The sequence below is a fragment of the Odontesthes bonariensis genome, chromosome 17 (genome assembly GCF_027942865.1).
Source record: "Odontesthes bonariensis isolate fOdoBon6 chromosome 17, fOdoBon6.hap1, whole genome shotgun sequence".
Taxonomy (NCBI): Eukaryota; Metazoa; Chordata; class Actinopteri; order Atheriniformes; family Atherinopsidae; genus Odontesthes; species Odontesthes bonariensis.
Window position 1 is genome coordinate 20,269,555 of NC_134522.1, and position 21,882 is coordinate 20,291,436.

The 21,882-nt window shown below is 41.0% G+C and overlaps 1 protein-coding gene across 2 annotated transcripts; it reads right to left on the bottom strand.

The window, feature by feature from the left end:
- Nucleotides 1-9,626: 9,626 nt before the first annotated feature.
- LOC142365995 (programmed cell death protein 10) lies at nucleotides 9,627-16,357 on the bottom strand. 2 transcript variants are annotated; one of them, XM_075447759.1, is made up of 8 exons: nucleotides 16,223-16,357; nucleotides 14,195-14,413; nucleotides 13,645-13,698; nucleotides 12,578-12,695; nucleotides 12,336-12,462; nucleotides 11,440-11,518; nucleotides 11,241-11,323; nucleotides 9,627-10,520 (listed from the first exon to the last, which is right to left on the bottom strand). In XM_075447759.1, exons 2-8 carry the CDS (start codon nucleotides 14,282-14,284, stop codon nucleotides 10,439-10,441), a joined length of 633 nt encoding a protein of 210 aa, XP_075303874.1. In that variant the 5' UTR covers nucleotides 14,285-14,413; nucleotides 16,223-16,357; the 3' UTR covers nucleotides 9,627-10,438. The 2 variants fall into 2 exon arrangements, with proteins under 2 accessions (XP_075303874.1, XP_075303875.1); XM_075447760.1 differs by having other exon boundaries at nucleotides 16,267-16,287.
- Between the last annotated feature and the right edge of the window lie 5,525 nt (nucleotides 16,358-21,882).

Sequence of the window (21,882 nt, forward strand, 5' to 3'; positions counted from 1 at the left end):
CAAGAATCTACTTTGGACAAGGAGATAATGCTTTACATTGGCGCAGGTCCAATGAAACACAGAGAGACGACTGTTGGAATGGAACAAATTTCAGCAATCATTGATGATATGGTGTCGATGTTGGGTAAAGGACAACGATGATGGCAGTCATTAACCTCTACAGTAAATGAAAAAGTGCACTTTTCTTCCTATTGACAGGAGACACTGAGGTCATTTTTTTTACATCTTGCCCCAGAGGAAAGAGCTTTCCAAATTTCTTTTGGGATTTTTCCCGAAAGAAATTTCCGACATGGCATATTCAGGACTGCACAAAAAAAGGCCCCCACCTATAGAGCTGATCTGGCAACGTAAAGTTGACATGAATTATTGAAGAATATTGTTTTTCATTGGAGAAGTCCGTGCCTGGAAAAAAAAAATCAAGCTGTAACATCTCAGGTTTATCTTGAAATAAAACAACTGAATATGCATCGTCCAATTGTGGTGAGTCCAGGGATTGTAACAGTAAACGCAAAGCAACATGGATGGTGTAGAATCTTTACTGTTGTTCCACCAAATTAAATTGTGTGCAAACCAAAATTTTCACTAAATGGCAGCTTGCTCTGAAATGTCTGTTTGGGGTACATGGATCCTTGTGCCAAAGGCAATATGATCGGTTTTCTTGATCTAATGTCCTGTATGTGTTATTTGAAGATGATGAAGAACTAACAGAGGGTTTCATTGCGTCCGTCTTTTACTTCACGATAAATGGTCATAACTAATTGTTTATGAATGCTTATGCGATTCTCATTTCAGTATAAAACTCATAATTACTCTAAATAATCCTTATACTCAAATAGCCAAGCCACAAGCTGCTGGGTACTGAACGCTACAATATTGTTGTTACTTGAATGTAAATGTAAATGGACTTTATTTATACAGCCCTTTACAGACAATCCTTTCGGTGTACTGAAGTGCTTTACAGCAGGTAATAAACAAAGAGAAGAATAAGTAAAAACAATAAAAGAACAGTGAAAGCAATGAAATCGAATAAGATAAAAGTGTCATCATACTACTGGGTATTAAAAGCAATCCTAAATAAGTAGTTTTTTAGCCTAGATTTGAAGAGGTTTAGGAATTTGAATCGTTTAGGATTTTGTTGTCAGTATGTGTTTGTCAATAAATTGTCACTAAATTATCAGCACGATCACTGTTGGATAGGACGCTGGGTACAGGTTAGTTATGGCGGATAATTTCTGCAAATCGGACTTATTTACTTTACGTCAGTCTTCACTTGTGCATACCCAGGCCACCAACTCAAGTTGTGGAGCCCACACTCAGCCCACAAATTCTGGCACCGACGGGGGAAACTGCTTTCTTCGGTCATATCTGAGGATCAAGATTCATTTTCCAAAATCTGGGAACATTGTAATATTGTCCTCCGCTGCTGTACCTTGCATGTCTATGGGACCATATAAGTTTGGGTGTGAGCTGCTTATCAGTAGTATTCAGGCCCGGGGTGGGTAATCGCGAGAGTTCCCGGTGGGTCGCTTCACTTCTGGGCCGGTGTTATGCCGAGAATTGCATCCCCTGTGGCGGGAACGCGCATCGCTTAAACTCCTGCATATCCCAACTTTTAAACTTATTCGTAATATAATCGTGTTGTTTCACTATGAATGCTCTATAAAGGTGGAGTTTTATGGAAGATTAATTTTAGAAAACACGACTTTGACACTTTAATCTGAACTCGTTGGAGGCGAATGCTTTACAGTCACACTGTCTGATGAATAATTTTCTGTTTCGTGGTTTGCAGTTACGGGTGACATTCCTCGCTTTTTCTACCAACACAATAATAGTTTAAGCCTTGTGTACAGGGCCGCCGATAGGGGGGGACAAACGGGTATTTTGTCCCGGGCCCAGGAATGGAGGGGGGGGGGCAAAAAAAAAAAAAAGGAATACACGCGGGTGTGGCGATAAATAAAAGTACCCTTAACATGATTCCCTTGGTCAAGTGAAAAATGGTTGATGAAATGTGCAGTTTATGATCTCTAAATGAATAAAATAGCGTGAGTTTTATTGTGGTAGGATTCTGAAAGCCATAACTCCACTCAGTCCATATCCATATCCAGGCAAAGTGGTAAATAATCCTTTTGGTTTATCCGCAATAAATGAGAAACTGGGAAAGTAGAGGTGGGTGTGGGTGGGTTGCTACGGGGGGGACCCATTCAGAGAATTTTGTCCCGGGCCCAGCCAAACCTGTCAGCGGCCCTGCTTGTGTAACACCCAAACTTTTGAACTAGTAATAAAACGCTGGAATGGTTGCAAATAGAAAATGGTCTGAGTGAGAAAATAACTGCGTTCCCTTAAATTGCACAATGGTTGTCAGTAGCCTAAAAAGTCATTAATAATACATAAATTAAACAGTGTAACTAATATGTAGAACGTGTATAATACATTGTATGTTCCCTAACTGTGGCTTAATGTTTTGTTGTTGTTGTTGTTTTTTCCTGCAAGCATTTTATCACTATGCACCTGCAAGGCCATTATAGTAATGCATGATATAAACTATCGATAAAGAATAACACAACCATGATTCTTCGTTTGGGTACCCCTCTTCAGATACTCTAAATAAACCTACTATTGTTCAAGTCTCACTAGAATCCTTTCTATTTTAACACCAAATTAGATGATACAGACAAAAAATTATATCCAGTAGCACAGAGGGCATGTATCATCATGTGAACAATTTGATAACAACTTTAACTGTCTAATTATGTGATATGGGAGGGGATGCATATTTTTGGCAAGGCAAATTCTGAGCCTGCCGATATTTGCAACCCCTGTCTATTTTCCCCAAATATTCTCCAAGTGATATGAAAGTCACACCAACAGCTCAGAGGACATGTCTGATTATGTACAAAAGGTTATATCATTCTGAATTGTCTATATCTTTGAGTTAGAAGGGGATACATATTTTGGCAGGCTCAGAATTTGCCTTGCCAAAATATGCACCCCCTGCTAACTCAGAGAAGTAGAGAGTTAAGACAGATATAAGTAGAAAAAGCGAGGAATGTCACCCGTAACTGCAAACCACGAAACATTATTCATCAGACATTGTGACTATAAAGCATTCGCCTCCAACGAGTTCAGATAAAAGTGTCAAAGTCGTGTTTTCTAAAATTAATCTTCCATTCTTTATAGTGTATTGAAAGTTGCCTCGCCGGTCATATTTATATCTGTTTTCTCATCGATATTAGTGATGGGTCATGCACACAAGCATCGGCTCTGAGAGCCGGCTCTTTGTAGTGAATCAGAAGAGCCGGCTCGCATCAAGTGAGAGCCGACTCCAAGTTTTTTTTCCATTCGCTGCTTAGGTTTCACTTTCAGTGCTCAGTCCCAGCTCTGGTTACACAGAGCTTTGTTATGATTGGCCAGCATGGCGACCAGCATGCAGTATTCACGTGAGAATTAAGGAGTTTGGTTCTGGTTTTGGCTGTGGATGTGTTTGAAGTTTATTGTTTATTTATGCAATAAAAAAGTTTAATTAAAATAAACAAATATAAAAGTGGTTTTGTCACGGAATGAATGCAAAGAATTAGGCAATTAAGGTCTCTCATGAAAACACTGAAAGCAAAAGGGTTTTCAACACAAACCATGATTTTTTTTTTTTTGCAAAGTTAAAGGTGGGGTAGGGAATCTTTTTCAGGAACATTTTTTTTACATATTGCTTGAAATACTCTTCACACCCCCATTGCAACCAATTAATTAAAAGTTTTGACACAAATATGAAAAGTTTTAGTGGCCTCTAGAACGTACAATCTAGGAAAAACAGTATCCAATCATTGTGAACGGACCGTTCACAATGATTGGATTCTGATGCGTCTATCAAACTGCAATCTGCTCCTCCCTCCCCCTCCTTCCCCCTGTGCGCGTACCCTGCTCCGTAAACGAATTACGCGTCCAGAAGCTTGGCAGGAAGCTAAACTAGAGCCAGCTTGGCTAGCACCTAGCATTATTAAACATAAAGTTATCATATACTAAATACTAAATACTAAATACGGCAACGATCGATGCTTGCTGTCAGAACAGCGCTCATCCACCTTCGTGCTCGTGCACGTTCATGTACTCTAGAGGCGTGCCTTCGGGGGGAAAGTGAAGAAAAGGGTTGGGACTTTTTACCTGTGTATTTTCAAAATGCAGCTTCGCTGGACTCAAAATCCAGGATCTCCTACCCTACCTTTAAGGTAAAATATAGGCTACAAAAGATCCTAAATAAAGAGCCGTTTGGGAGTCGAAAGAGCCGGCTCTTCTTTGGGAGCCGAGTCAAAAGAGCCGGCTCTTGGAAAAGAGCCAAACTTCCCATCACTAATCGATATGCAGGAGTTTGAGCGATGCTCGTTCCCGCCACAGGGTATGCATTTCTCGGCATAAAACCTGTCGAGCATTTTATTTTTTTACATTTGTCACGTTAATCCATCTTCACTTAAAGTTGGGCTCAGTAATACGGGGTTTGTTTACCATGCAATACACACCCCAAAGCTGTAGGGGGAGCTCCGTAGAAAATAGGCGACAGTCTAGCCAGACTGTCGTAAACCCACCAGAGGCAATTTACGGTTTATTTTTCAAGACACTGGCAGAGAGTTGGAGAGGACGACGGAGGTTCGCGATGTCTTCAAAGGTATGTAGTAAAAGTAATTATCAAAGCAGTATAAAAGCAAAGAATGAATTGTAAACCATATGTGCATGTTTGTCTTGTACTATATCATTGTATGCGAAACGATGCAGATGCACATGAGCCCTTTACGACCTGCCGTGAAGCAGTAGTTCTCGGCTCTCGTGTGTCGCGAGACTTCCAGAGCTAAACAAAGCATGCGGCGCCACAGGCAAAGTTGCAAGCGCTGTTTCGGGCTAGGGCCACCAGATGGAGATGGAAATGTCACCGTTTTCATCGGAACGGGTCAGCCAAGCAAACTGATAATTGCCAAGCAATTTTATGACCATGAAAAAGTTGCATAGCATGTGTTTAAAGCAATACAATGTAACTTCTCAAAAAGCCCATTATGGAGCTCCCCCTACAGGCTTGGAGGTAATGTACGGTTACACTGTTGTAAATACAACACCCTTTCGCTTTCACGTTTCACGTTTGTTGACGAACCGGCGAGGAGGCAGAAGGTGCAACCGAGAAGGTAAGAGTAATCAAATGTACCTGGGAGCGTGAGAGCGGTCTATTTGTTTTTGCGGTAGGTGTGCCAGAAAGCAAGTCGAAGTACTTCCGCTCAGCTCCCGGGCCGCTCCAGCAAAGTTCCATAGCGCAGTTTTTCCAACTCAGACCCCCGAAGGGCATAGGAGACAGGCCAATCGTAATATTAAAACTCATTCCAGCCGCACAATTTTTTTCAAGCTGTTATTTTACATGAAATGTTACATAGTATTACTTTAAAATAGGCTACACACGTCCCGCATTCTGACACTGCAGCCTCTGCATGGGTTGTACCATGCGAGGGAGTTTTCCCCTCCCGAATAGAGTTGGTTGGTTGGGTCCATATAGCCTGGGCCGGTATCGTCACAGCCCTTTTACAGACAGCCGCTTCCTATTCGCCCCATTATACAAAATTTGGCTGCAGTTCAGTTGATTTTGTCTGGGGGCGCTGGCGACCGAGTGCAGAATGACCATTTGCCATAGGGCTGGCGCTAATAACTCAAAAAATGTCCCCGCTAGCGGCTGAAACCTGAAAATATTACTGTGATTTCTGACAGAGGGATGTGGATTTATATCAAAAGTACAATAACCTGGGAGTTATATCTTTCTGTTTTCTTACAGGTCTGGCATTTGCGAGTCAGTCTCCGCTAGCATCTAGCTAACGGAATCTGAAGAACGCACGGCTGATTACGACCGGCTGCTTTACGGCACTCGTCCACTGTGCCAGAGTGCTAACCTGGTGCTGCTAACAACAACCAAAGCTTAAAGTTAGCAAAGCCCACAACTTTAATATGCTTTATAGTACCTATTCTAGCCACGTAGACCCATAACAGGATGCATGAGCTGAAATCTGTAACTATTTGAGCTAACACCTCTCTGCTAGCTCAGCGCTAGGACTGACCATGCCGTAAAGTGATGCCACATGCGTGACGTCACTCGTGATGCAATACTGACAATAAATGTGTATTTTAAAAAAATCTAGTGAGTCTAAAAAATCAAACCAAGTGCCGTTTGAAAGGATAATTTATCCTGCCTTTAGGAAAATTAAAATGAAAAAAATTCTATCCAAAGCAATGGCTGCATCTAAGGTGGATCTCATAGTACCACCAGAGAGTTCTGCCTGCTCTGCACTGCTTCGTTGGCGCCCCCTAGAGTGCAGTACCACCCAGAAAAAGCTGCCAGCTTTCTCTCTTCTCATAATAGAGACTCTCTGGTATCGTGCAGAAAAGGTATTGTCTGCTAGAATCTGATTTCCGGCCGCGGGAGCGCGCACAGCAGGCCGTTGAGCTGTAGTGCAAAACCGTCTGCTTTTCTCTGGATTAAGCGGTCATAATATGCAGATACACACAACTACCTAAAAACTTTCCTGAAAAGGTCCTCTCTTGAAGGTTATACTGTCAGGGCATGTAGTGAGGTGGCACAGGAAGGTCAAGAGGATAGTGGCGAGTCCGCTGGGCCACAGCCCTTTTACAGACAGCCGTTCCACTTCCTATTCGCCCCATTATAAAAAAATTGGCTGCAGTTCAGTTGATTTTCTCTGGGGGCGCTGGCGAGCGAGTGCAGAATGACCATTTTCCATAGGGCTGGCGCTAATAACTCAAAAAATGTCCCCGCTAGCGGCTGAAACCTGAAAATAATACTGTGATTTCTGACAGAGGGATGTGGATTTATATCGAAAGTACAATAACCTGGGAGTTATAGCTTTCTGTTTTCTTACAGGTCTGGCATTTGCGAGTCAGTATCCGCTAGCATCTAGCTAACGGAATCTGAAGAACGCACGGCTGATTACGACCGGCTGCTTTACGGCACTCGTCCACTGTGCCAGAGTGCTAACCTGGTGCCGCTAACGACAACCAAAGCTAAACCAGAGGCTAGTCAGAGAGTATGTAAAAGGGCTGTGCTGAAATCTGTAACTATTTGAGCTAACACCTCTCTGCTAGCTCAGGGCTAGGACTGACCATGCCGTAAAGTGATGCCACATGCGTGACGTCACTCGGGATGCAATACTGACAATAAATGTGTATTTTAAACAAATCTAGTGCGTCTAAAAAATCAAACCAAGTGCCGTTTGAAAGGATAATTTATCCTGCCTTTAGGAAAATTAAAATGAAAAAATATAAAAAATTATATCCAAAGCAATGGCTGGATCTAAGGTGGATTTCATTGTACCACCATAGAGTTCGGCGTGCTCTGCACTGCTTCGTTGGCGCCCCTAGAGTGCAGTACCACCCGGAAATAGCCGCCAGTTTTCCCTCTCCTCATAATAGAGACTCTCTGGCTGGGCCAACCTACCGCTGGGCGGACTACCATATAAAACCAGAGATGGAGCTTGAAAGCAGGAACTGTTCCTCCTGCAAAAACTGTGCCATTTGTGTCCATTTAATACTCTCACAGTACAACCTCACAGATGCTTATCATGTCATCGGGTTAGCATATAAGTTTCTGTTGACTTTGTCCATCACACAGGTTGCATGTGAGAGAAGCTTCTCAAGCTTAAAATTTGTGAAGAATAGGCTACGAAGCTCATTGAGTCAGGAAAACTTGGAGGCTTTCATGATAATGTGTACAGAGAAGGAAATCCTCATGTCTATAAGCAATGAAACAGTTATAGATAAAGTGGCTGAAACTAGTGCACTGCTTAGGTGGTAATTGATGCTGTTGGTGCTAATCACAATGTAACTGTATACTGAACTATAAACATTAGGTCAATATGCCTCTTTGTTGAAGAGTGGGATACGTTTCAAATGCTTTATTTATTTATTTATTTATTTATGCTTTTGTTAATTCATCAACCTATCCTTGTGGAATAGTGGAATAATTTTTGTTAACTTCTATTTGTTGAACCATGGTATCAGTTAAAAAAAAACTACAGGATAGTAAGAGCTGAACTGTTGCTTCATTTATCCAATTTCCACTACCATGGAAAAAGTCTTGGGCCTGAAAAGTGGCCCCACTCCGGCCCTGGTAGTATTACAATTTATTTTTTATTTTTTATTTATGCTATGAGGAATACGCTTGTTCTGTTTGTAGTCCTCTTATTTTTCCCCCTTGATCCAAAGAAAACCTCTGTTTTTTGGCTTATATGAATTTTTAACACAGAAGGGCATGTTGTGAGAGAACTGTCGCCAAACTTAATAAGTAAATTATTTTTATCATCCATGTACATAAAGAGACAGTCAGAGGTGTTCACATCAACAACTGTTCCAATAAGCTTAAGCCTGCAGAAAAGATGTATTTGTAGATGCTCCGATTCACCCCTGGTTTTAGATAACCGCCCCACGCTTGGCGTGCTGATATAAATTGTTATGCCGATCTGACACACTGTTGTGACTTTATTCGGACTTATACCTCACTTGATGTTCCATCCCGTCACGCATGGATGTCAAATGCACGAGTCGTGTCTCTCTCCGGTGCAATTAGAGGTACAGTATGCTGTTGCAAACCGTTTGTGGGGGCATGTAAAGTTTTGTTTGGGAAAGAGTATCTCAATTCACGTTGGACTAAACTGCTGACAGTAGCACCAGAGCTGAGGGCGTTTCCCCATTACAACCAGGAAATATCTGTTTATAAGGACCATCAAAACTAGGGGAAAATAAAGCTGAAAAGCTCTGCAGTTTCTGCTTTATGTCCGATGTTTTTCTTTAAGGTCTGGAGGAGTGAGGCTGCAAGGCCTCGGTAACATGCTTGTTTGACAAGAGCCCAAACTCGGGTGAGTTGACAAGGAAATGTTGTGAAACAAATGTTGAGAAAGAACAAGGAAGTTGAAACCATTTTTTCCCCTTTATCGTCATGGGTTATACTGAGCAAACAAAAAGGCTTGTAAACAGGTCCTTTAACGCTGTGCTGAAAGGAGCATCTCTGCATCCTGGACTTTGAACTGCTGGCTGAGTTTCCATCCATAATTGTCTACTCAAGAGTTAATTTGTAATGATGAATCACATCTCCTTCTTCTACACTTTAACTTTCAAAATTATTTTTCTTTTTTTTCAAATATTGTCATCCACACTAATGGCATGTCTATTACAGTCATCTATACTGCATTGATACAACTTCCCTTCAGGGGATTAATAAAGTCTTACTGAAGTGAATTAAATCCTTTCTGCTTTTGATGCTTTGACCTGCTAGAAAATGTCACACTGCTGGGGGGTCATGTTGCATTGTGGGTAAAGAAGTGACTTCCTTTTCAATGGGTTTCCATCAAAAAATTAAGATTTCTTTGGCATCCTTTTTGGTAGCAAAAAAATATCCAATTTCTTTGATGAATAATTAAAAAAAATTTTTAAAAAATGCATTTTCCTTGTGATGCTCTTTCCAAACAGCACAAGCTCTGCTAACTCAGATATGCTTAGTGGTATGAAAAAAAAAAAGAAAAAGACAGCCCACCCACACAATATTACATTCAAACACATTTATATAAAAAAAAAAAAAAAAAAAAAAAAAAAAAGCATCATCAGTTGGAAACTATTTATTGAACATTTGCAACCAGATATCAGTTAAATACAGAACTTTAATTTTTCTCTCTACATCCCCTAAACAGCAGGGACCGGCTTCACTTCATTACACTGAGAGGAGGGAATGTTATAGGACTTTGTAAGGCGCACACTGTGCTGGAAGTAATTTGGCTTTCTGTCTTCTGACAATAAAGAGAAACTAAATCTGAGTCTGCCTCTCAAATGTCCAACACTGCTTCCTCTCCTCACGATTGTTTCATCTGCAGTCAGGTTGACTGTGTTGTCAATCCTGTGCATACACACCGTGGCAAAAATGACAGAAATGACAAAAAAAATAAAAAAAAGGAGGCGAGAAGAGAAAACCAGTATAGACGGCCGAGACCTGCCCACCCCCACCCTCACCCCCACTGAAGGTGGTCTCAAATGTGGAGCCATGACTGAAAAGCTAAAAGTTAAATGATCGACATGAATATATTAGAAAAATGGCAATTAGTCTTTAATCAACACCTCGCCTCACTACTTCCCACCAAGACCTGGGTTATAAATTAAAACTGTCCAAATAAAATCAATTAACCAAAACTCTGGGGCCCATTTCAGTTTCATTTCAAGACTGGAAAATCCTTATTGAGAAAATAAATGGCACTTTTCAGTCTCTTGAACTGGAATCTAGAATCTCGACTCCAATGAAATCGACCCCAACCCTAAAATCAACTCTAATTTACATATATGGGTGAGGCGCTCTTCAAGCTTCCGCCACTCAAGCACTTGCTCCCCCCACAGGATGAGGGAGGCCCTCTGTGGTCTCTGCAGGCTAGGCCACAGTTTTGAAGGTCTGCAGTATGAGGTTGGTTTGGTGGATGAGTCGGTTTGCACTGATGAAGACATTTATTGCCCTGGGAACAAAGAATATCACAACTTCAGATGACTGGTTACGAATAAGCAAAGAAGGGGAAAATGTTAATGAGATCCAGGTGGTTTTGGTTGCCCGGGATACCTGGAAGTCAAACAGCACGCTTTAAAAAAAATGCCTGCAAAACAAACGACCAGCTGAGACACTGCAAACATTCCTGCTTTTGCGGCCCTCTTTTAGAGTCTTCATTGGCTCAACAGCGACACAATGCAGGACGTCTTTATGAATGCACAAGGAGTTGAGTGATGTGCAAGAAGAGTCTTTTGTTGCACACCACCACAAAAGAAAAGGTCAAATAAAACAGAAAAAAAAATAAACAAAACAAAATAAACTCACTGGATAGATTGAAATACCTTCTCTAAATGAGTTTAGAGAGTTCATGTGATCAGAACACACGACTGATCACAAGAACAATCTGCAGTTTCTTCTAGGGGAGGAAATATGTCCAAAAACTAAACACTGGAAACTTTTCTCACTGTAAAGAATATTTAAACAATGGCTTGGCAGTTATAGAAAATAATATGCTCCTTCTTCTTGAAACTTGACGTGCGCACAACAAACATGGCTCCACAGTCCGGAATCTTGTTCCATAACAACAGCGTTAGTTCCACCTGTGGCTCTGATTGGCTAATCGTAGATCCTAACAAGGTTATTTAATAAGTTTTAGCAGAGATGAGCTGAGGCTTTATGTGGCAGCACTTACTTTCCGTCTTTGAAGTATGTTTTGAGGGTGTCGCTGAAACTTTTGGAGTATTTCACAAACTCCTTTTTCTGGTGCTCCAGGGCCTTAGGGAGAAAAAAAAAAGGAAAGAAATGTCTTAGAAACAAGGATAATGTATGTGCTGAAGAAAAAAAACAAAGAAAAAAAAAAAACAGACGCGACTCCTGTATCTGTTACTCACTCTGCGATTCTGGTATTGATATTTCTTAATGACGTTGTTGACTGTGTCCAGGAGCTCTTTTATGGCGCTGGCTATGTCTCTGTGAACAAAAGCCAACACCTGTGAGAACACAGAACTTGACACCACACATCAAACAGAAGAGTAAATTCTGAGAATGAAGCTGAATGCTCCGCCTTAACCACACTATCTCAACGCCATCTCGATGCGATTCAGCTGTTACCATCCGGCTTCCCCCTTTTCATTCATTTCTCACAACGGTGGCGCTTGAGATGAATACAACCCCGTGAATCCCTTCACAATGGAGATCATCTGAAAATGTGTACTAACAACCCCCTTTTAAATACATGTCGCTGTGAAACAGCCACTCGAATAAGTGTAGAGCTCATGGTGCAAGATGTACTGTGTGTGTATTTACCTTATCGTGCACCATTCATGAGGTTTTCTAACGGCCAGTTGTCAGTAAAACGGACACAAATGTAAAGCTAAGCATCCCATTGGGACGACCCTTCCTACAACACTGTTGTGCAGTGGCATATGTGGGCTTTCAGGTGTCTACAGAACTGAAACCAGTTGGTCCAATAACATTGACCATTGGTCTAATATTTGCTAAGTACACAATCACACCTCTGCTGTACGCAGCCAGTTTAAAGATTAGAAAACAGAGTTGATACTAAAGAAAAAAAAGTGGTAAATATTGACATTAGAGCCAGACTATAAATAAACAGCATGAACAGCTCATAAATGACGACTCTGCTGTGTAATGCTGGAGAGACTCAAGACTGCACCCTGTATGACAGATCAGCAATTGTTTGAAATGTGCTGATTTACTATAGTTTTGTCTCTTAGTATGACAGAGAATGTGTGTGTGTGTGTGTGTGTGTGTTGCTCACACTCACTTGATAGTTTGTAGGAAGCGTACTCTGTCATTGATCTCGTCAGGGATTTTGCTAAGGATGTGTTTCAAAGCTCTGGCCTTCTCATTTAGGTCCTGGAACTCCTGCTCAGGTCGGTCAATCATGAACTCTGCAGGATAAGAGAGCTTAGTGCATTCCTGGAGACTCAGAACGCAACACATGTCTGATAAACCGGACAAAGAGATCATTTCTGCCACGATATGTCTTTTTTCTTATACGCTCACCTTCCACATCATCAGATGCCATACGCAGCAGCGATTCAGTGAAGTTGATCTGAACATTCTTCTTCTCCAGGATCTTCATTATGATGTCCTGTGTCAGACCAGGGTTCTCCCTCTCCGCCTAACGAGAGACAAACAGGATGCGGCGTGTGGAAGACAAAGTATACATGTCTTATATGAGGAAAATGACAACAGCTCAGTTTTTTCTTATCCAAAACTGGAGGGGTGGGGGGGGGTCTAAAGGAGGCTTAATTGGAGCTGTAGAAAACAAAGCTCACACTTTGTTGACTGTCAGGCATCAGCTTTGAGCAGTTCAGATGAATGCGCAAAAGCTCTCCTAGTGAATAATTCAACCTCCGTTACACCAGCCAGGAAGCAGAGAGACTAATCAGAGGAGCAAGTGAACAAAAGGCCCACAAATGTCAGTTGTAAATTGATCTTATCCTCCTTTAGTTTGTATAACGACAAAGCTGCTTCTCCTTTATTAAAACCTAATGTGCACACGGCAAACATAAGTGCACATCCTCCGCGGTACAGAGGCAATCTACGGCAAGTGTCCCTTAATTAATTCAGTGAAATCAGAACAGTGTAAGGACACGAAAGCCATAACATCAAAATTACTACACTGGTCTGAATATGACCACCACTGATGCTTTAGCAAGGTCTACTGAGTTCATCTCACTATCAATCATAGAAATCAAAGCAGTTGAGTTAAATGGACATCATGCATTACAGACTGAATGCGTCACTTCTAACACATGTGAAATTAGAAAACACTTTTAACATCACAACAGAACATTCAAATGCCACAAAGGGTGTCAAGTTTGGTGTTGCCAGCTTGGAAGCAGTGCAGAAATGATTTATTTACTTGGCATCAGCCATCAATTTTATCTATCATCACTGAATCAAATTAGTCTACGCTATTGTTATTTCATGAGTGTGCCACTGAATGGCATAAATGCAGAGTGACGGAGAATTGGAAAGCAGTCAAGAATACCTGATTGACTACAAGGAACGTGATGTTATCATATTGTTATCACATGTTTCATCTAAATTCCTCACAGTCCTACCTTTATGAAGGCTGCTCTGAGTGTCTGAGCTGCCGATAGGTTGATCCTCTCCAGCTGGTTGGGGGGGGGGGGGAAGCCAAAAAGGAAGACTGCATGTTACTGGCGAGTCCAAACATACTCACTGTGTGACCAAGCATCTGATAAGTGTTACTTGGAAAATCATTTCAACATTGGCTTCCAAATTTCTGACTAAATCTAGATGCCGTGAAGAATCAACTTGCTTAGTGAAGTATCATTTTGTCCTGAGATTCAGCTCAGTTCGGTTTCATTTATAAAGCGCAAAATCCCAACAAATGTCATCTCAAGGCACGTCGCAGATACAGTCCAATTCATTGTAATCCAAATCATGATCCAAGTTTCGCTTTAGGGGAAGCAATAATGAACACTTAATTACACACAGATAATGTGCCCAAAACACATTAAATTGGCATCAATGTCGGTCTTACAATATGAAAAGTTGACAAACCAACTAGAAATCACTTTCTTTCGTATGTCTTTTGTTAGTAAAGTAACACTTTCGAGGTCAGATTTATTCAGTCATTTTTCTCACCTCATTGAAAACTGGGTACATCACTGCATACAGCGTCATGGATACCATGGAGTTTGTCTCCGCTTCATTCTTCATCTCCTCCATTGTCATCCTCCAGGGAGGAGCAGCTCTTGTTAAAACGGTGAAGTGGTCACAGCAGCTCGCACACACTCACACACACACACTCACACACACACACACACACACCCTGAAAACCACACGTTCCCAAGTGGCGAGATCCTGGAGGGATGAAAAAATTTTTTTTATTAAACGGTGCAGATCAATTAAGGTTAAACTGTCTTGCTTTAGGTGTGTAGGCAGTACAGTTTATTCTAATCACGTCTTATATGCGACAGCAAATGGAGATGCGCTGACCTGTTACTGACTCACTGAAGTGGACTGCATATAAACTAGGATGTTAAAGAATTAGTAGTTGATCTGTTATCGTTCAGTTTTCAGTTACAATTGTGCAGTCACAGGTGGCTGCAGACAAGTGGCATTTCAAATACTGGCTTCCTGTTTGATGACATTAAAAATTAGCCCCCGGAATTCTAGTCAGATTCTAAATTTCACAGGACACTGGTTTCATGTGAACACTTGGTATGAGACTGAATTTAGGCACTGAACCTGGTACTGGAAGAGGAAGTTAATAGAATAGCACTTTAGGTGTGTGCTATTTACGTATTAGGACTTGAACCTGAGTGGAGATTTAGCTCCACCTGCTGTCCATCTCACTGCACTTTGCTGACATTAATCTAATTACAAAGTGGAACACCACAGCACTGCTGTTGACACGCACCGATTTTACGTCAAATGAGTGAGAGTCCAAAAATTTGGAGGAGGTGAAGTGCTAGAAAAGGAGGCAGTCAAAGAAGCCAAAACCATAATTCTAAAGGCACGTTCTGATGATCCACTGCCCACTCAGTCAGCTGCAGCTATTAGTTATGTCCTATGTGCAAGTTTTGTTTGAGGGCTTAGGAAGAAACAATAGGAGGTAGATTATTCATGCTCATATGTTACAATGTTCAGTGCCAAAAAATGGTTGTTTGTGCAGTGTACATTAATTACCTAACTATTATCAGGTCCTTCTAATAATAGGAGCAAACAAAAAAAAATCCCATTCATCACAGTTATTTCAGTTACCTCAACTGAAATGCCATGATCAAAAATACTTGTACAACATAAAACAATCTAACATTGTATAAACTGTCAACTTTGTTACCATAAGCACGTCATTGCCATGTCTGTTCTGCACCTTGTATTATGCTCACCAATACTGTGGCCTGCTTCGATCATGTGCCAGTTAGGAACAAAGAGGAGGTAACTTCTTTAATTAGGAGAGGTGTGGCACATGTTACCTGGTTGATAACAGCAGTGTCTAAATGCCCAAACAACAACTTTAATATATACACCCAGACGTCAGAAATTTGTTTTTGGACACACCGATTACACTATATGTAAAGGGGCAAAAAGATAGACTGACAAATAGTTGGCAGAGCAGCTCACTTCTCAGCTGTATGTGAAAGGGTTAGAATTTGATTTTGTTCGGGTGGCCTTATTAAACACTTGTGCCACTCATGGCCCGTTTCTGAATATTTTCGAAGGCATAAAGTAGATAAACGTTCATATTTCTTAAATACAGCGTCTGACGCGATGGTTGGCTCACTGGCAGGTAAAACTGACCAGTTGACGAGTTAAATGGAGAAACACAGTCCCAGGTAATGCTACTCGGCTAAGATAAATGCTAACTACGTAGCTATCGAAACGTCAATTGGGGTTTGGCATTTTATTAAAGCTTACAGGTTACCATACTTCAATGACAGCTTAGTAAAGTAACACATCTCACGTAATATAATATAGATATTAACTTGAGGCCTGTTACCAAGCTAATCGATCATAGCAAATAGCTAGCAGTGAACAACGTAGCTTGAGTGCTAGCTCAAGTAAGCTGTATATATTTATTAGCAATAGGCTAAAACACGCCAATAAATTGCTTTAAGACAGATGTGTGAGTTTGTGGATGTGTGTCAAATGTGTTCTTGCATCTACCTTTGGCGTGACTTCTTAAGTTGGCTGGTTATGCCGTCGATTACCTTTTAGCTGCTGTGTTTTCTTTACAACTTAAGGCGGAAGTTTTTTAGGACTGGCCTGAGCGACATCTTCCGTACTCTTACCACGTGACCAATGTCCTCCAATTAGACAGCGGATAGCTCAAACAGCTCTGACGTAATTCGGATAGTTCCATTTCTGTTGGAGCAATTCCTTATCTGCCATTAAAATAAGGTTATCATAATATCTGTGAGGTCGATGTGATCTTTCACTATGGAAATACTTATTCATCATCTGATATCACACCCCTAAAAGAAGACCACTATAACTTTAAAAGAATAACATTATTCAAAATCAACAACATAAAGTAGACGCAACGATTAAACAACTGACGAACAACACAACGGATTTTCTTTAATCGTCTATTTTCCAAGAATAAATTCCAAAATTCTCAGATATCAGATTTTAAAATATTTCAATGCTGCTGACTGCAAAATGTTATCGCTCAGCCTGTGTTACAAATAGATGGCACTGGTTGGAGTAGGCTGGGTCAAACAATTTCACAAATGTCCAGCCGTTTGGTGTATGTACACATGCAGAACTGCAATAGCTCTTACTGCACTTGATGGTAACTTTGAATTGGCCTTGAGGGTCTTCCACAGTCCCACTGGAACTTTTTAAGAAGGCTCTTAATGTCAGCTTTGAGTCGTAGGGCTTGGTTGCAGTCAATACATTCGGTGCACAGATTCATACTCTTATTTAACAGTGGGGACTTCCAGCTATTGCAATGCGTCTGCCCGTCAGCAATGCTTTTACTTCATACCATAATTTAGAAGGGGACACCAGTCTGTTGCCATTTGTTACATAGTATTCTTCTAAGTTTGTTTTAGCTCTTGAATGATACATGGATCTGTTAGCATAGAAATATTCTCTCCAGTAATTAAAGTGTTTTCCTAAACCCACGTTTATCCTCATCCTCATTAGGCTGTGATCAGATAAGATGGCTTAATTGGACATTTCTCTATATTATGTAGATCTAGTTTTTAAGATCAAATCAATTCAGCAATATGTCCAGTGTACAGCTGACAAAAAAGTTACATCCTTTATCGCTGGATACTACAACGACTAAACTCAATGCTTCTAGTATGCATTTTATCCTGTGATCTTTCAGTTTTCTGAAGGCCACCTATCTAGTTTTCCATCTGACACAATCAAAGTTACTCCTTAAAATGATGGTACCAAGAGCTACCTTAACGGATTGATTGATAGAATTGATCCTATGTTATTAAAGAACGAGGGGTGATCTTTGTTCAGAGCAAAGTTGCCACTTCTCTTTTTCTGCTGTTAAGGACAGCCATTTTATCCTTAACTTTCAATGTTCTGAGTCACCTCAATGTTTTTTTTTATTTATTTTTTTATTTTTTTATATAATGCTACAAGATCAGGTGTAACATTTCAACGGACTCAAAATCTTTTTCACTTTGTACAGGGTGGTTAAGCCCTTTTATATTATAACTATACCAACTGCTGAGTAAGACACAGAGTAACACTGATACTAGCTTTGTCAAGGTCTATGTCTATATAACATTTTTACATTTCTAGCCAAATTGTATGTAAATTTAACCAACAGGTCAAAGATTTGAGAACTCGGAAAGAAGACTTTTAACAGCACAGGAGATTCAAATGGAATTCTGAAGGCGTAGCTGGTTGCAAAATAAAATTAAACCCATAAATAAAGACTAGTGCCACCCAGCTGCCACTGAAATGCAGGCAGAGAGTTTAGACCATGAGTTCCCCTGGGCGACTTTGCACTAAGCGCTATTAGAACTTCAAACCAAAGAGGTACGGCAAATGCTCGGCTAGACTTTAGCCCCACTGTGGGTTCCAATAACAAAAGAAACAAGTGTATTTTTCGCTCCCTTGTAGCCAAAAGTGTTATCCAGAAATTACTTTTTATTGTCGTTTGAGAGTCAAACATTTCAGGGGAACTTTCCTCAGCATTAACCAAAACAACTACTAACGTTTGTCTGGTAAATGTATTCAAACATATTTATTAACCCTCTTAATCGTGAATGAAAACTTGTAGATCCATATCTGATCCATATGCTGTTTGAAGCAAACAGCAATCACACCATGACCCATCTTGATTTCTTGTCTCCATCTTTGATCATCAGTGGGAGGGATGTGAAGAGTGACAATGATCATGATCTAATCATCACCACTCAAGGCTCTATGCTATGTTAATCACATCACTAGAGCCCTTGAGTAGAATCAATTAATGACAGGCTTATATTCTTTGCATTTTTTTTTTGTTTGTTTAATCAAACCTGGAAAATTATCTGTCTTTTTTTTTTTTTTGGTTTTAAGCTAAATAATCCAAATACAGTAAGGCATCTTATACTAAATGTTGACATTGTGAACGTTTTTGTGCTCTCATTTGTTGTTGTTTTTTTGTTTTTTTTTGTTATTGGATTATTGTGTGTCACATCACGTGACCTGTCTAATTGAACACACTCGTGTACAATAAAGGGTGTGTCCTTCAGACAATGAGGAACAACACGAAAGCCAAACCGACTCTCATTGTGTCACGTTGAACGCTGTGCCGAAAGATGATTTTGCTAACAGGTGGGCCCATCAATGAAGAAACGGGTGAACGTCTAGACAGACAGTGAGCACCTGCTGTGTAAGTAAACCAGGAAAATGAACAGAAGAGAAAAAGACATGGCATACAGCCGCTGGTCAAGACTTCTCTTTGATGGAGACGAGAAAAATTATGAACTTATGAAATTTTTAGGACATCTTCAATTGCAAGGGCTGAAACAGACAATTCTGTCAAGCACCACCGAGGATGAAGACGAAGACGCAAAGAAAAACGCTGAAGCTTATGCAGCGCTCATTCAGTTCTTGGATGACAAAAGTCTATCACTCACTCTGCATGACGCGGCAGACGACGGACGTGCGGCGCTTGGAATCCTGCGGGCTCATTACGCCGGCAAAGGAAAGCCCAGAGTGATCAACCTGTATACTGAGCGATCACAGCTTTGAGAAGTGTAGGTGAGGAGCTGAGCGACGGACTTCTGATAGCCATGGTCCTGAAAGGACTTCCAGAGACATTTAAGCCATTTGCTATTTATATCACTCAAAGCGAAGTTGGTGATCAGTTGACTTTTGCAGAGTTTAAGACTAAACTCAGAAGTTTTGAAGACATTGAAAATATGCGTTCCACATTATCTGAGGACAATGTGATGAAAGCTAAAGCACATCCTGGCACAAGATGCGCAACAAGAGCTGTAAATGATCCTAGAGCGGGAAGTTCTGACAACATGTGCTTTAAATGTGGGATGAAAGGGCATATAAGCAGAACCTGCCAGCGGAAGCAGTGGTGCAGTCACTGTAAGAATAGCAGTCACAGCAACGCAACCTGCAGACGGAGAAAACAACGGGATAACGCATACAGAGTAGCCGCTGAAGAGACGGGCGGCGACAAAGAGTTTGCTTTCCGGGTAAGCGACGCTGACACGGGAGTGGACGACATCAAGAGAAGAGGTCTGATGGTGGACGCCGGTGCGACGTCGCACATAATCACCGACATCAGGAAGTTTCGGAAGTTTGAACGTTTCCGGGCCGAGACGCACTGCGTGGCTGATGGACCCAGGTGTCTTGGGGTTGCTAAGCAACGAGGAGACGCGGAAGTGTGTTTGATCGACAGCAGAGGTCGACGTCTTAAAACAGTGCTGAGGAACGCACTGTACATCCCTTCATATCCGCAAGACATCTTCTCTGTGAAAGCAGCAACATCCAGCGGAGCAACGGTGATCTTCAAAGAAGGAAAGAACGTTCTTCTCAGAGACGGTACCAAGTTCCCCATTCACGTATGTAACAAACTGTATTACTTGCACACGATGGACAACGAATGTGGTGATCAGTGTAAAAAATGTTATGACTTACAAAGTTGGCATGAGATTCTTGGACATTGCAATTATAGAGATGTACTGAAGCTAGAAAATGTTGTTCAAGGCATGAAAATTAAAGGGAGAAGTGAACCAATGCCATATTGTGAAGTCTGCACAAAAGGAAAATTTGTTCAAACTAGGAACAGGGAGCCAGATGTAAGGGCTAAAATACCACTAGCAATGGTCCACACAGATTTAGCAGGACCTATAGACCCAATGTCAAAAGGTGGTCACAGATACGCATTATCCTTCACAGATGATTATTCTAGTGCAGTCTTTGTATACTTTTTGAAGAATAAGAGTGACGCAGTACAAGCTACTGAAACGTTTATTGCTGACATGGCCCCACATGGAAAGATTAAATGTATGAGGTCAGACAATGGTACAGAATTCACAGGAAAAGATTACCAGGCATTACTGAGAAAAAATTGTATCAGACACGAGACCTCAGCACCATATTCTCCACATCAAAATGGTACGGCAGAACGAAACTGGAGAACTTTATTTGACATGGCTAGATGTATGTTAATCGATGGTGAGTTACCAAAAATGTTATGGCCATATGCAGTACAGACAGCTGCTGTAGTGCGAAACAGATGTTTTAACAATCGCACAAAGCAAACACCTTACTTCATGCTGACAGGCAGACAGCCTAACATTTCTAGGATGCACAGGTTTGGATGTGTTTGTTACACTTACAAACAAGAGAAAGGGAAGCTGGACTCAAGGTGTGAAAAAGGGTATGACAAGAATAGCCCAGCCTATATGGTTTACTATCCAAATAGCAGAAACACAGGCTTGTGGAATTCATATCCAAAGAGAAAAATGAGATGGATGTAACTTTGGATTTGGATATGATTGAAATGAATCCCAGAGCAACCAAAACTCCAGATGCTGACCCAGTAAATGTTTCTAACCAGAAACTGAGCACAGAAGACAAACCGATGGCGAGTACTAGCCACACAACAAAACATGAGGAACCTGAGAGGCGATACCCTGCCAGAGAGAGAAAGAAGCCAGGTTATTTAGATGACTATGTATGTAGCATTGATGATGAAGAGCAGATAGCTAACATTGATTATTGTTACAGACTGTTAAGTGGAGCACCTCAAACCTATAATGAAGCTGTAACATCTGTGAATGCAAAAGAGTGGGTTACAGCAATGGATGATGAAATGCAGTCATTAAAGGACAATGTTACTTTTTCCCTGACCAACTTACCTGAGGGTAAAGCTGTAGTGGGGGGAAAATGGGTGTATGCAATCAAAAAGAGTAGCGATGGAACAGACAAATATAAGGCCAGATATGTTGCTAAAGGATTCAGTCAAAAGAAAGGTGTGAACTATGATGAAACCTTTTCACCAACAGCTAGTATGACAAGCATCAGAGTGTTGATGCAAAAGGTAGCACAGGAGAACATGTTTGTTCACCAGATGGATGTAAAGACAGCATATTTACACGCCCCGATCAAATGTGAACTTTATATTGAACAACCAGAGGGCTACAAGAAGGAATCTCAAGAAAATGAAAGACTGGTGTATAAACTGCAAAAATCTCTGTACGGACTTAAACAGTCGGGCAGAAACTGGAACAGAATGTTGCATGACTACCTATGTGAAATCAAGTTTGTTCAAAACCCTGCTGATCATTGTGTTTACACAAAGATGACTGATACTGAAGCTGTGTTCATCATTGTATGGGTTGATG